General features: G+C 39.1%; 1 protein-coding gene across 1 annotated transcript; it reads left to right on the plus strand.

Annotated features, from left to right (window-relative positions):
- The first annotated feature begins 5,928 nt into the window (after positions 1-5,928).
- Positions 5,929-7,566, plus strand: LOC122048995 (GDSL esterase/lipase At5g45910-like). The gene is made up of 5 exons (XM_042610499.1): positions 5,929-6,223; positions 6,308-6,520; positions 6,623-6,774; positions 6,849-7,125; positions 7,207-7,566. The coding sequence occupies exons 1-5, from the start codon at positions 5,974-5,976 to the stop codon at positions 7,434-7,436; spliced, it is 1,122 nt and encodes a 373-aa protein (XP_042466433.1). The 5' UTR covers positions 5,929-5,973; the 3' UTR covers positions 7,437-7,566.
- Positions 7,567-13,934: the final 6,368 nt, after the last annotated feature.

Consider the following 13,934-nt stretch of genomic DNA (forward strand, 5'->3'; position numbering starts at 1 on the left):
CCCGTAAGGGATCATATCCTCAAGATGATGGCTCATTTGAATGAGATGGAAGTCCTTAGAGCTAAAATCCATGGGGAAACCCAGGTCGATATCATTCTCCAAACGATACCCAAGAGTTTTGAGCAGTTCCGCCTGAACTACAACATGAACAAAAGAGTTTATTCGTTGGCGGAACTTCTGACAGAACTTCAAGCGGCAGAAGAGCTATTTCGTTAAAGTTCTCAAGTTTATATTGCTGTAAACGTTTCTGCCTCTGAGCCGAAAGGCGGAAAGAAGAAGAAGAAACAAGTTGGTTCGGTAAAGAAAATGATTTGACCTCAAGGGACTGGGCCGCAGGCAGGTGTGAAGAAGCTGAAGGGCAAGTGCTTCACATGCAAGCAGTCTGGGCATTGGAAGACGGGCTGTCCTCGCAAAAAGGAGAACAATAAAGGTATATCTTATTCATTGGTTGTTGAAACATGTTTAGCGGTGTTATCTACCAGTACCTGGTGTGTAGATACGGGAGTTACTGATCATGTCTGCAATTCATTGTAGGAGTTCCAGGAAACTAAACGACTACATGAATAGGAGATCACCGTCTACATGGGTAATACTATGAGAGTGGCGGCTGTTGCAATGGGAGATGTTTATTTAAATTTTGATAGGAATAAAACTTTGATTTTGAAAAATTATCTTTACGTACCATGTTTTAGAAAGAACTTGATTTTAGTTTCTAAATTATTTATGGATGAATATTCTGTTTCTTTTGATGACAAAGTGGTTGTCAAGAAAAATAGGGTGGTTATCTGTTATGGTGTGTTGGTTGGCAATTTGTATACTTTTAATTCAATAACTCCCACGATGCAATAAATGGAAATTAATAACACATCTTCTAATTCTAATAAGAGAAAGCAACCTTCGGAAATGAATCAAACATATCTTTGGCATCTAAAGTTGGGTCATATTAACTTGAGTAGGATTCAAAGGTTAATAGCCGATAGTAGTGGAAAACTTTCCGACCTGTGAGTCTTGCTTGGAAGGAAAAATGATCAAGAGGCCTTTTAAGGTAAAGCGGTATAGAGCCAACGAAGTGTTGGAATTAGTTCATTCTGATTTATGTGGGCCTATGACTATCCAGGTAAGAGGTAGTTTCGAATATTTTGTCTCTTTTATAGATGACTATTCTAGATATGAGTACATTTACTTGATGCGCCGCAAGTCTGAGTGCTTTGATAAGTTCAAAGAGTACAAGGTTAATGTGAAGAAATGTCATGGTAAAAGTATCAAGACACTATGGTCTGATCGCGGTGGAGAGTACCTCTTAGGAGAGTTTAGGAATTACTTATCAGAGGTCGGGATTCAATTCCAATTGCCTGCACTTGGTACACCCCAATAGAATGGTGTGGCGGAACAAAGGAATATGACTCTTATGGAAATGGTTAGATCATTGATGAGTTATTCAGAATTATCAAATTTATTTTGAGGATATGCTCTCGAAACGACGGCGTACATTTTGAACTTGGTACCTTCTAAGTCAGTACTCTCTACTCCTACAGAATTATGGAATGGGTGTAAGCCTAGTTTGAAACACATTCAAATTTGGGGTAGTCCAGCACATGTGTTGAAGGGAGACGCTGATAAGTTGAAATCACATACAGAATTTCGCTTGTTCGTGGGTATCCTAGAGGAACGAAAAGTGATTTGTTTTATAGTTCTAAAGATCGGAAGGTCATTGTTAGTACCAATGTCCGATTTTTAGAAGAGGACTATGTAATAAACCACAAGCCCATGAGTAAAATTGTTCTTGAGAAATAAGAGAGGACACTTCTATTTACTACCAACGGACCACGGTACAAGATGAGATACCACAAGTAACTGCAACACGTGTCACAAATGATGCACAATTACAAGTAGTGTCTCGTCATAGTGGGAGGGTTGTTAAGCAACCTGAAAGATTTATATTTTTGGGAGAGCTTTCGGACTTGATCCCTGGTGAACATGAAACTGATACCTGGACATATGATGAAGCACTCCAAAATAAATATGCAACATCTTGGCAAAGTGCAATGAACTCTGAAATAGAATCTATGCATTCTAAACAAGTCTGGGAGCTTGTAGAACCACCAAATGGTGCAAAAGCCATTGGATGTAAATGTGTCTACAAAAGGAAAAGAGGAACAGACGAGAAGGTGGAAACCTTTAAAGCGAGGCTTGTTGCGAAGAGGTATACTCATCCTAACTTTATTTTGTAGGGTATAGTTGGTTTCTTGGACTAACGTATTCTGCAGGAAGCGAATTGGGTATTTTTGTCTCAGATGAACAATGCTCAAGGCGCCTTGAGCATTCTGGTCGAAGGATCCGCGCGGCAGCGAGTGAAAGCGCCTTCAAAGGACTTGAAGGCGCCTTGGGCAACTGATGGAAGGCGCCTTCCATGGAGCTTGAAGGTGCCTATAGGTGGATAATTAGCGACCGCAGTGGAGCTTATCGATGATCGAGATTTGAGGGATAAGAATTCGCTGAAGGCGCCTTCCAAGGAGCATTGAAGGCGCCTTCAACGACCCTATATAAGCAAGTCACGAATTGATGCTTAACAACAACTTCAAATTGCGATCGTTCTACTGTGCACTGCTTTACAAGATGAACCTGCTACTTAGTAACATGACTCCGGCTACCGAGCGACTCGATTCTGATTATCAAAAGCACGACCATTCAGATCTAAAAAGTTGTTGGTATACTTTTATTGTTACACTTAAAATATAAATCATTGTACTTCTATTTTATAGTTGTAATTTCCGAATTGATAATGGATTGCATAATGAAAGTGATCGACGTTCAGAGGCCTTGGAGTAGGAGTCGATACAGGCTTGAACCAAGTAACCAAAAGTATTAGCATTGCTTCTGTGTCTTTACTTTTCCGCTGTGGATTTACTTTAAGTTTTTCGAAACGAACGAATTAGCCATGAGCCTTATTCACCCCCCCCCCCTCTAGCGCTTTTCGATCCTACAGATATAATACCTGCGAGAGACTAGTTGCTCGCCTCTGACTTCCCGGACCTGGTCTTCCATAGGAAATTTAATCTTCTGATGGAAGGTAGAGACTGTCGCCTGGAATTCATGCAGTGCTAGTCTTCCCATGATGACGTTATAAGAGGATGATGAATCTACTACGATGAAAGTGCTTCTCCGCGTCCTCACTAGGGGCTCACTACCCAAAGATATGACTAGCTTAATTTGGCCCATTGGTCTTACCTAATTGCTAGTGAACCCATACAATGAAGTGGTTACTGGTTGGAGCTCACTGGCATCAATTTGCATGCCCTCGAACGCATTCTTGGCAACACGTTAACAGAGCTTCCGGTATCCATGAAAACTCTGGCCACGCGATTGTTAGCTATGACGGCTTTGATTATTAGGACATCATCATGCGGGAGCTCCGATCCTTCCAGGTCTTGCGGCCTAAAACTGATTAGGAGCCCGACAGCTTGCTCCCGACTGCATCCCACAACATGTATCTCCAAGCGACGTTCATGAGATTTCCGAGTCCTAGCGGAATCTCTATCAGTGGGCGCTCCGGAGATCATGTCAATCTCTCGGATGGCCATATTTTTCCTATTCTCCTCCTCCAAGGATTCCCCCGACGCCTTGACCCGGCCTGGTTGTTGGCTTCCCTTACTATATTTTCGAGTAGAGATTTACCTAACTGACCATGTATCTCCAAGCGACGTTCATGAGATTTCCGAGCCCTAGCGGAATCTCTATCAGTGGGCGCTCCGGAGATTATGTCAATCTCTCGGATGGCCATATTTTTCCTATTCTCCTCCTCCAAGGATTCCCCCGACTCCTTGCCCCGGCCTGGCTGTTGGCTTCCCTGACCTATATTTTCGAGCAGAGATTTACCTAACTGACCTGCTGTAGTAGGTTGGCTAGCTAGCAGCCTCTGAATATTGGGCGAGATCTCAAGTGGAGGCAGGCCCAATTCGGCTGTGCGCCGAGAATCACCAGCGAACTAGACGCAATCCCCAGTGGCATAGGTGTGGGACCTATGGTAAGTACAATAATGAGGCCCCCACTGACCCGGTCTTGGGGCTTGGACAGCTTCTACTCGTTGAGCCATCCTGGAGTCCAGACCTGGCGGGAATCTTGGTCGGGAATCCTTGGAGAGGGGAAAGGGCTGAGATGGAAGTTGGGGCGGCCTTTTCTCTGGCTTGTCGGCAGGAGCAGGCGTCTTGTCTGCTTTTCGCCGAGTCGCCTAGGTTTCTTTTACGTTGATGTAGCTGATGGCCCTGCCCAGCATCTCATCAAAGTTCCTTACTAGCTCCCGGATGAGCGCCCATAAGAACTACTCCCCCTCCACCAAACTGTGGGAGAATGCGTTCATCAATATCTCTGAGGTAGCAGATGGTACGTCCTAGGCTACCTGGTTGACTACCTGGTTGAAGCGTTTGATATAACTTCTCAAGGATTCCGCAGACCCCTGTTTGAGGGCAAGGAGACAGTGGGCTGCCTTCTGATACTTTCTTCTACTAGCAAAATGACGCAGGAAAACGGTCTTGAAGTCTTGAAAGCAAGTGATGAACCCGTTCGGTAGTCCATCGAACCATTTTTGTGTCGAGCCGGACAGAGTGTTTAAGAACACTCAGCACTTGATGTCGTCGCTGTATTGGTGTAGCAGAGCAGCATTCTGAAACTTTCGGAGATGATCCTCTGGGTCCTTGCTACTATCATATTCTCCAATAGCCGGGGGCTTGTACCCCTTCGGTAGTTTTTCCTCGAGTACCCTTAGAGAGAATGGCACTTGCTCCTCAGGCACCTCCTTGGGCTCCTCCCGGAGGACTATGACTTTTCCCTTCTTTGAATCCCTAGGCGAAGAGCTCTCGAGCATGGAGGCATGTGGCTGCTCTTTCTTATTATAACAGGTCAGCCCCTTGTTGTAATAATCCGGGTAGGGCTCTTGATAGAAGGCTTGAGGGAAATCCTCATGCTGTTTTTGTTGGATCGTAGAAGTCGTTAATAAAAATTTGAAGCGAGTATGCAGCGGAAAATAAAAATCATAACGCTAACACAAATCAGTTTTACTTGATTCGGAGTCTTCGTCAACTCCTACTCCATGGCCCGCACTCGTCGAGTGTTTTCGTTGGGCAATTACTAATAGTTTGCAAACAGGATTACAATAGTAAGTATAGGAACTATTAAAAAGAAAATACCGACAATAATAAAAAGAACTTGAGTTGCAGGTTGTCGGAGAAGTATCGTCGCGTCGCAGGAGCATAGCGCAATAGAGAAGTCGTAGGAGGTAGTTATTATCTGAAGCTCTAGTGGAGGCCTTCTTTTATAGAAGTGCTCCGGGCGCCTAGATCTCTTTCGCGATGCCCGGATCGTGATGTAGGCCCGGTCAATCAGCGCGCTCCATATTGCTGACTACGACGTCCCCTTGACTTCTGACTGTCATGTCCCCTTAACTTTTGACTGTCTGACTTTATCGGATTCCATATTTATGCACTGTGTCACTGTAAGACACTATCTTAAACTAAAAAAAAATATTATTTGAATTTTTTTTAAAATTCTGAATAATTTTTATTCCTTTATTTTGAGACTATTTAAATATTTATTTAATTGATATTATAGCATGATTTTCAGAGTTAATGTCATTCAATTTCTTCCCTAAAATATTTCTATTAAAATTTGGCGTCAGCTATATACCTTTTAATATTCCAAATAGACGGAGTTTTCATGAATTGTTTCTTGATGATCGTCAAAGGTTGCTTGGAAAATTATTGAAACCCAAAAGTCAACCGTAGAGAACGACCCCATGATCTTCCTCGCAGCACAATCAAATCAGTCTGTGACTTTCACACGATTTGACACCTCATACATCACATTAATTAATTCAATCCGGTCAACGGATCCAACCTGCAATCGTTACTATATTCACAATTTTAGGGTACAAGTAAAATGTCAATCCTTCAGTAAACATATCGACTTTCTTTAGCCGCCATGAATCCTTCCGTCTGCAAGATCTCCTTCCTCTTCCTCATCATCTTCTCCTGTTTCGATCCCTCCTACGCTAACCACAACGGTTTCGATGCCATATTCCAATTCGGTGACTCCCTCTCCGACACCGGCAACTTCCTCATCGCCAACGCCGATTCCTCCCCGAACATGGGCCATCCTCCCTACGGCATCACCTTCTTCGGCCACCCCACCGGCCGCCTCTCCGACGGCCGCATCATCGTCGACTTCATCGGTAATTAATCCCACCACGATCTCTTCCCTTGAATCAACGTCCGTACGTAATTAAACAAACAAAAAGGGGAAAAAAATAATGCAGCTGAGGCATTCGGACTTCCTCTGCTTCCGCCATTTCTGTCGGGCGACGACCAGAGCTTTTCGAAGGGCGCAAGCTTCGCCGTCAGCAGCGCCACCGCTCTCGACGTGTCCTTCTTCCAGGAGAGAGGCGTCGGACTCGGGACTAACTTGTCGCTGAGCGTCCAGCTCGAGTGGTTCCAACGGCTCATTCCTTCGCTCTGCAACACCACTAGAGGTCATCATCGATCGACCAATTGCAGCTAGCTAGCTAGCGAACTGATTAATTCACAGACCAGATCTTGATCGATTAAAGTGTAATTTACATATCCAATCGCAGGGTGCAAGAAGTACTGGAGAAAATCTCTGTTCATGGTCGGAGAGATCGGCGGAAACGACTACCTGGGCCCGTGGGCGTTCAACATGCAGACCGAGCAGCAGGTGACGGCCTACGTCCCCACCGTCGTCGAGGCCATCAAGAACGCCACGGAGGTGACGATCGATATATCATCAAGAACGCGACGACAAAATTCAATAGCCGCTGACGTTTTAATTAACCTGCGCAGAAATTGATCGAGCTCGGGGCTGTGAATCTGGTGGTGCCGGGGAACCCGCCGTCCGGTTGCTTCGCCAGCATCCTCACGCTGCTGAACGGCACCAGGGCGGAAGAGTTGGAGCCGGGCACGGGATGCTTGAGGAGGGCCAACGACTTGATCAGGTACCACAACCGACTGCTCCGGCGCGCGGTGGAGGAGCTGAGGAAGGAGCACCCCCACGCGAGGATTGGCTACGCGGACTTCTACACGCCCATCATCGAATTCGCCAAGGACCCGGAAGCTTTCGGTGAGCATGGATCCGTTGATTCCTGCTTAATTAATTAATTTCGACGTGAAACATGACTGTCGATCTGACTGGATCGAATAGGATTTAGCTACCGGCCGAAGCTGAACGCTTGCTGCGGCGGAGAGGGGCCTTACCACTTCGACGTGCGTGCCCTGTGCGGCCAGCCCGGATCGAGCGCCTGCCCAGAGCCGTCCGCCGCCATCGATTGGGATGGGTGGCACGCTACGGAAGCGACCTACCATCGGATCGCTGATTCTTGGTTGCACGGGCCCTTCGCTGACCCTCCCATCTTGAGATTGAGGAAGCATTAATTCGCTGCTACCCATTAATGGCGTCGTCGGAGATGGATCCGGTGGCCATCCTTAATTGCTTTCGTGCATTTTATGTTTTTCCCATCTCAAATAAATTTAAAATTCTAAATAATATGAAACTTAAAAAAAAACATATTAAAAAGGACTAAAAGCGTGATAAATATAAATTATTTTATGCTCGTTCCGTGCCAAGCAGCGCTTCCGCGCCCACCCTCTTATTTATTTATTATTTTATATTATTATTATTATTATTTTAATTTGAGACGGACGGTAAAAAAATACCGAACTAGATAATCACCATTGGTTTTTTTCTTTTCCATCTAAAAACACGTGGAACATCACATTTCCAGAATCAATGTTTTGAAAATCGAATCAGCCATTAAATCGGTGTGATGACCGGATCAAAATTTTTAAAATTTTGATCCGGTCGAACGGGTAATTCAACTGTTATATATATATATATATCATACTTCAATAATTAAAAATTATGCTTGAATCCTGATTAAACCTACGATTTCGAGCGGTTTTGATCAATTTTAAACAATTTTGACCGATTTTTTTAATTTTTTTTGGCTTTAATGGTGAACCGGACCGGATCAAGAGCCGGTTCGCGGTTCAACCGGTCTGACCGATCGGTCCGGTCCGATTTTCTCAACACTGCTTAGAACTAGTCCTATATATATAGAGAGAGAGAGTGGATTAGTGCGTGACTGTGCACGTGCAGGATATCAATCGATTTTTTTTTTAATATTTTAAATTTAAAAAATTAATTAAAAAATAAATATTTTCTTATATAAATTTCTAATATATTAATATATCCTCTCAACCTATTACAATACTCAATAAATACTTAAATTTATTTTATTTTAATTTTTTTTTTAAACCAAACACTATAAGCTATAACCTAATTGGGAAGATTAAATCCTACAGATAAAATCTAAAAAAAATAACTTAAAAACTATAACTCAAAATCTGAACCTTAGAAATAAAATTTTAAAAAAATATTTTATTTATTTTTTAAATTCAAAAATTAAAAAAAATAAAACGAGTGATATCCTTTGCGGCGTACAGTCGCACACTGTACAGGTGCGCAGGATATCAAAATTTTATATATATATATATATATATATATATATATATATATATATATATATATATATATATATATATATATATATATATATATATATATATATGTGTGTGTGTGTGTGTGGAGAATGATAAATATAAATACATAATTGATATATATATATATATATATATATATATGTCAAGTTATTTTTGTTTACTGTTAATCTACTTCTGTTATTATTTACTGTTAATCTACTTTATTTCTGTTTAAAAAAAAAATTGGTATCAGAGCCTCAAGACCCTTTAGGACCCTATAATTTATGAACAAACTACAATTTAGAAACACTCATTACGAAGAAGCTATTGAGTTTTCCCAACAATTTGCTAAAAGTAAAGAAACTGGTTACAGTAACGTCTCACTAGTAAATCAAGGCGACCAAGTACTAGTACAACAAAATAACACCATACTAGCACTACTTACTTCTTTACATTATCGGCTTACGGTATTAGAAACTCAACTACTTACTCTAGAAAATCATATCTATAAAGATACTCACACAAGTAATCTAAAAGAAACTCTTGAAAGTATTAACAAAGACCTTAGTAAATTGTCTTTAGGAAAAACAGTTATCCGACAACAACCTACTACTTATAAATTTCTTACTTATAAGACTCAAGATATCATTTCAAATGGATCTACAAACAAAGAAACAAAATGAAAGTTTTTCTGGTTTATCACAAACTTTAAGACAACCAAATAAAAACTTATCCATAATACCCAGAAGGTCCTCAACAAATATTGCCACTTATCAATTAGAAGAACTTATAGACATAGAACAAAATTTAGACACTTTTTCTAACGAACAATTAAATACCTTAAACCCCAAAAGAATATATAATCAAGGACTATTGTCCTTCTCGACATCACTTTATAGACATCACAGAACACAACCACTTCATCTACCAGATGGAGGTGAAGAAAGATTTACACTCATGACAGAAGAATCGGCAAGAACACTTTTACAAAGAAAACATCACTACATACATCTAGGATTAATAGGATTTGGACTAAGAGGACTTACTAGAAAAAGTATAGGAGCTAAAGTATTTTTAGTCCTTTATGACTCAAGATTTTCTGACAATGATAAGGCAATTATTGGACTCATTGAAGTAGATATGAATAGCAATTTAGGAATTACCTATTTCTGTCCAAACTTCAATATGACAATCCCAGACTTTATAGAACATATTAAAATTTCAGTACAAGCCAGAGGGTATGGAGACTTTCAAAGACATAATATTCAAATAGACATAATCTTTCTAGGGAAAACTATGACAAATATTAACAATAGTTTTAAAGTTCAAATTACTAGTGTTATTGAAACCCTTACGACAAAAGGCATTTATTTCCACAAACCTAAGGACTTCTCATCAACATTACTTGCAGGATTGGATTGGACTCTTAATTTAGAATTAAACAATAAACCACAAACCTTACAACCAACAGAATCCATTATTTATAAAGATAGACATGGAAGCTCTATAGTAAGATTTCATAATTATAAACCTTCAACATCACAGGAAGAAGATAATGAAGAAACTCAAACTAACATGAATTTAATGAACATTGAATATAGCATACTTGACACTCCTATAAACAATAATACGGAAAGTAATTATTTATTTTATGACGATCTAAATGAATATGTTTACATTCCATTTGAAATAGCCAATTATTTCACTAAAGAAGATTTAAAAGAATTAGAAACTTTTGACCTTTTACACCATAAATTAGAGCCTGACTGGATGTTATATTTCGACGAAGAGCATAACATAATTGCTAAAAAACAAGATTACTTCTCAACAGTAAATCTAATGAATCCAGCCGAATCTAGTAGCACTAGTAACTTCAGACCACAACCGCTACAAGTAAGATACCCTGAAAGTTCTATGAGAACTATGGATTATGGGGAAGGACATCCCCCAAGAACAAAGATTACCCCATATACTAATAATAATCCTTTATTAAGAACAATAGGAAAAAGAAGACCACCTGAAATTACTTACTTTGGCAAGAATTCGGTCTTGTTAAATATTGGAGAATGCGATGATCCGCAACTTTATGATACTTATCTAGAACAATGGATAGTCTCTGTTAAAAGAGATTATCAAGCTAGACATGAACTAGACATAGAAACAGGAGAAGCCATGATAAGAGTAGGAGAAAATTACCTAGGTGATGTTGCCAGAGCAGCATGGGAAGCCTATAAAACTACATATCCTGAGGAAGTAGCCAGGATGACATCACAAGGAAATAACATACTCAATTTTTGCTATACAATTCATAGGTTGTTTACTGCCAGAGATGCTAATACTGGATTAGATATAAGACAAAGAGAAGCTATGAGAGACTTAGAACAATTACAACTCTTTAGTTGGAACTGGATTAAACCTTTTTGTAATGACTTTCTAGCATTAACAGTAGTCTCGGGTAACTATTGTAACCCGGAACTAGGGGAAAGACTTTTTAGCAAACTTCCAGGAGATTTAGGAAAGGAAATACATAAAGCCTGGACAGACATGAATGTAGCACCACAATACGATAATATTGGAGTAAGAATTCAACACATTATTTCCATACTTAAAGAAAAATGTACCTATATCCATATACAAAAGCAATTAAAAAATCAACAATATGAATTTTGTAGTCAGATATATACCCCTCAACAATATGGCCTCACCCAACCTAAATCAAGACTAAATCATTCATCAAGAACACCCAGAAAATTGGTAACAAGGTCAAAGGCAATAAAACCTAAAAAGACTTATTATCTTAGAAAAAGTAGAGAAAAGAAACCTTACTTAAATAAAGAAAAACATGTACGGAAGTTCAAACTAAAGAAGACATATGCCAATACTATCACATGTTTTGCCTGTAATGAACCAGGTCATTTATCCTCTGCCTGCCCAAATAAAAAGAATTTATATACCAGAGAAGCAAAACTAGTTACCTGTACAAATCTAGATTTAATAGAAGTACAATCAGATGTTTCTGATACATCCTCTATCTACTCTATTGTTTCTGTAGATGACATAGAAGAAGTTGTTCCTTCTTCTGATTACAGTCTTGTAAACTCTTTCTTGCAACCCTCGCATCAGCAGTATAACCTATATCCTGAAAATTACATACCCTATGATACATTAGACAATCTAGATGAATTATGGGAAGACTCTCTATTTCCAGATACAAATCTAATGTTTAAACAACTTAACAATAAGACTACAGAAGAACTTAACTGCATACATGAGTGGATACTCAAAACAGGAACTGATAACATTCCTTGTTTCTTTTGTAGTTATTATCCTTCTTTAGACAAAAGAGGAACCTGCAAAATATGTAAAAAACAAGCCTGTAATCTTTGTCTTCAACAACTATTCTCTATTACGATACCTATAAGCCAGCTCTCTAAAGGAGGAACTAGAAATTTTTTATTAGAAACAAGAGTTTCTGTATTAGAAACACGTATTAATAAATTAGAAACAGAAATTGAGATCCTAGATAAACAAATAAAAGAAAATCTTCCTCCACATTCTTCTTCTCAGGTTACCCTTGATAAAGGAAAAGGTTTACAACTTATACCAACAGATGTAATAGATCGAGATCTAGTCTTTATAAAAGCCTCTAGTATATGTAATACAGGAAAAACTTTAGACATTAGAGTCAAATGTCTAGTAAATATCCATGGCCATGAATTCACCCTACATGCCTTTTTAGATAGTGGAGCTACCAACTCCACCATAGATGAAAATACACTTCTTTCTGTCTTACCAAAAACTTTTATAAAAACAGCATCACAACTATTACTAAGTACACAATTTGATGGCCAACAGTTAGCTTGCACGCAATTTGTTACTAACACCCATCTAAGATTTTATGACAACTGTGGTAAATACGGCACACCACTCTCACTTCCTAAGCTATGGATTAAGCCACTCATACATCCTAATATTCATTTAATCCTAGGTTTAAATTTTCTGGTAGCATCAGATAGAGCTTGTCTTCTAACTAAGGATTATGCTCTTTTCTTTTCCTCACCCATAATATCTCCAATAGTATCAGACTATCCCTCTATTGTCCATCCCTTAAATACAAAATCCCACATAGAACTTCTACCTTCAGAAAACACATCTTGTCAATGTTCTCCTAAAAATGCCTGTAAACAACCTAGTAAGAAGACACAACCGGATAACCAGACCTGTGCCCTAGCTTTTTCTGACTACCAAGACTCGGAAAACTAGCCCCACTTGGCTGGTCAAGCCCTATAACTGATGACACATGTATCCCATATGATCTTATACTCCCACAATAGTTACTTCAATTAATAAACACACATAAACCTGATTTAGACTCTCTCATTTCTAGATTAGAAAAATTAGAAATAATTGGAGAAAATCCTACTAAATATTGGGACAGAGATAAAGTATACTGCAAGCTATCAATCATTAATCCAGACCTTACAATTAAGACCCAAGACTTAAAATATACAAATTGGGAAACTGAAGAATGCAAAATGCATATTAACCAACTCTTAACTTTAGGAGCCATTCAAAGGTCTACATCTAAGCACCGAAGTCCAGCTTTTATAGTTAATAAAGGATCAGAACAAAAACGTGGCCAATCTAGAATGATATTTAATTACAAGAGACTAAATGATAATTGTCAAGAAGACGGTTATAAAATTCCCGACAAAGACCAACTCTTAAATAAAATCCAAAACTCAAAATGGTACTCAAAATTTGACATGAAATCAGGATTTTGGCAAGTTAAAATGCATCCTGAGTCAATTGAATGGACAGCATTTTCCTGTCCCGAAGGACATTTTGAGTGGCTTGTTATGCCTTTTGGCCTTAAGGTCGCTCCTCAAATATTCCAAAGGAAAATGGATGACATTTTTTGAGATTTTTCTCTCTTCACTTGTGTGTATATAGATGATATTTTAGTTTTCTCTAAGACTAAACAAGAACATTATGCTCATCTTCATATTATATTTAATTTATTTGAGAAACATGGTCTGATTATTTCTCGAAAGAAAATGACAATAGCCACTACTCATATTGATTTCTTAGGAGCAGAAATAGGACAGGGACAAATAGCCCTTCAACCTCATATCTCTGCTAAAATCCTTGCTTTTCCAGATAAGATGGAAGACACTAAAATTCTAAGAGCCTTTTAGGACTCCTAAATTATGCTAGACCTTATTTAAAAATATAGGAAAAATCAGCGGCCCCTTATACAACAAAACCTCCTTAACAGGACAAAAACACTTTAATCAACAAGATATAGCACTTGTAAAACAGATTAAAGAATTAGTAAAAACAATTCCCATGTTAACACTACCACTTGATGCTGACTACTTAGTCATCGAA

The sequence above is a fragment of the Zingiber officinale genome, chromosome 2B (genome assembly GCF_018446385.1).
Source record: "Zingiber officinale cultivar Zhangliang chromosome 2B, Zo_v1.1, whole genome shotgun sequence".
Lineage (NCBI taxonomy): Eukaryota > Viridiplantae > Streptophyta > Magnoliopsida > Zingiberales > Zingiberaceae > Zingiber > Zingiber officinale.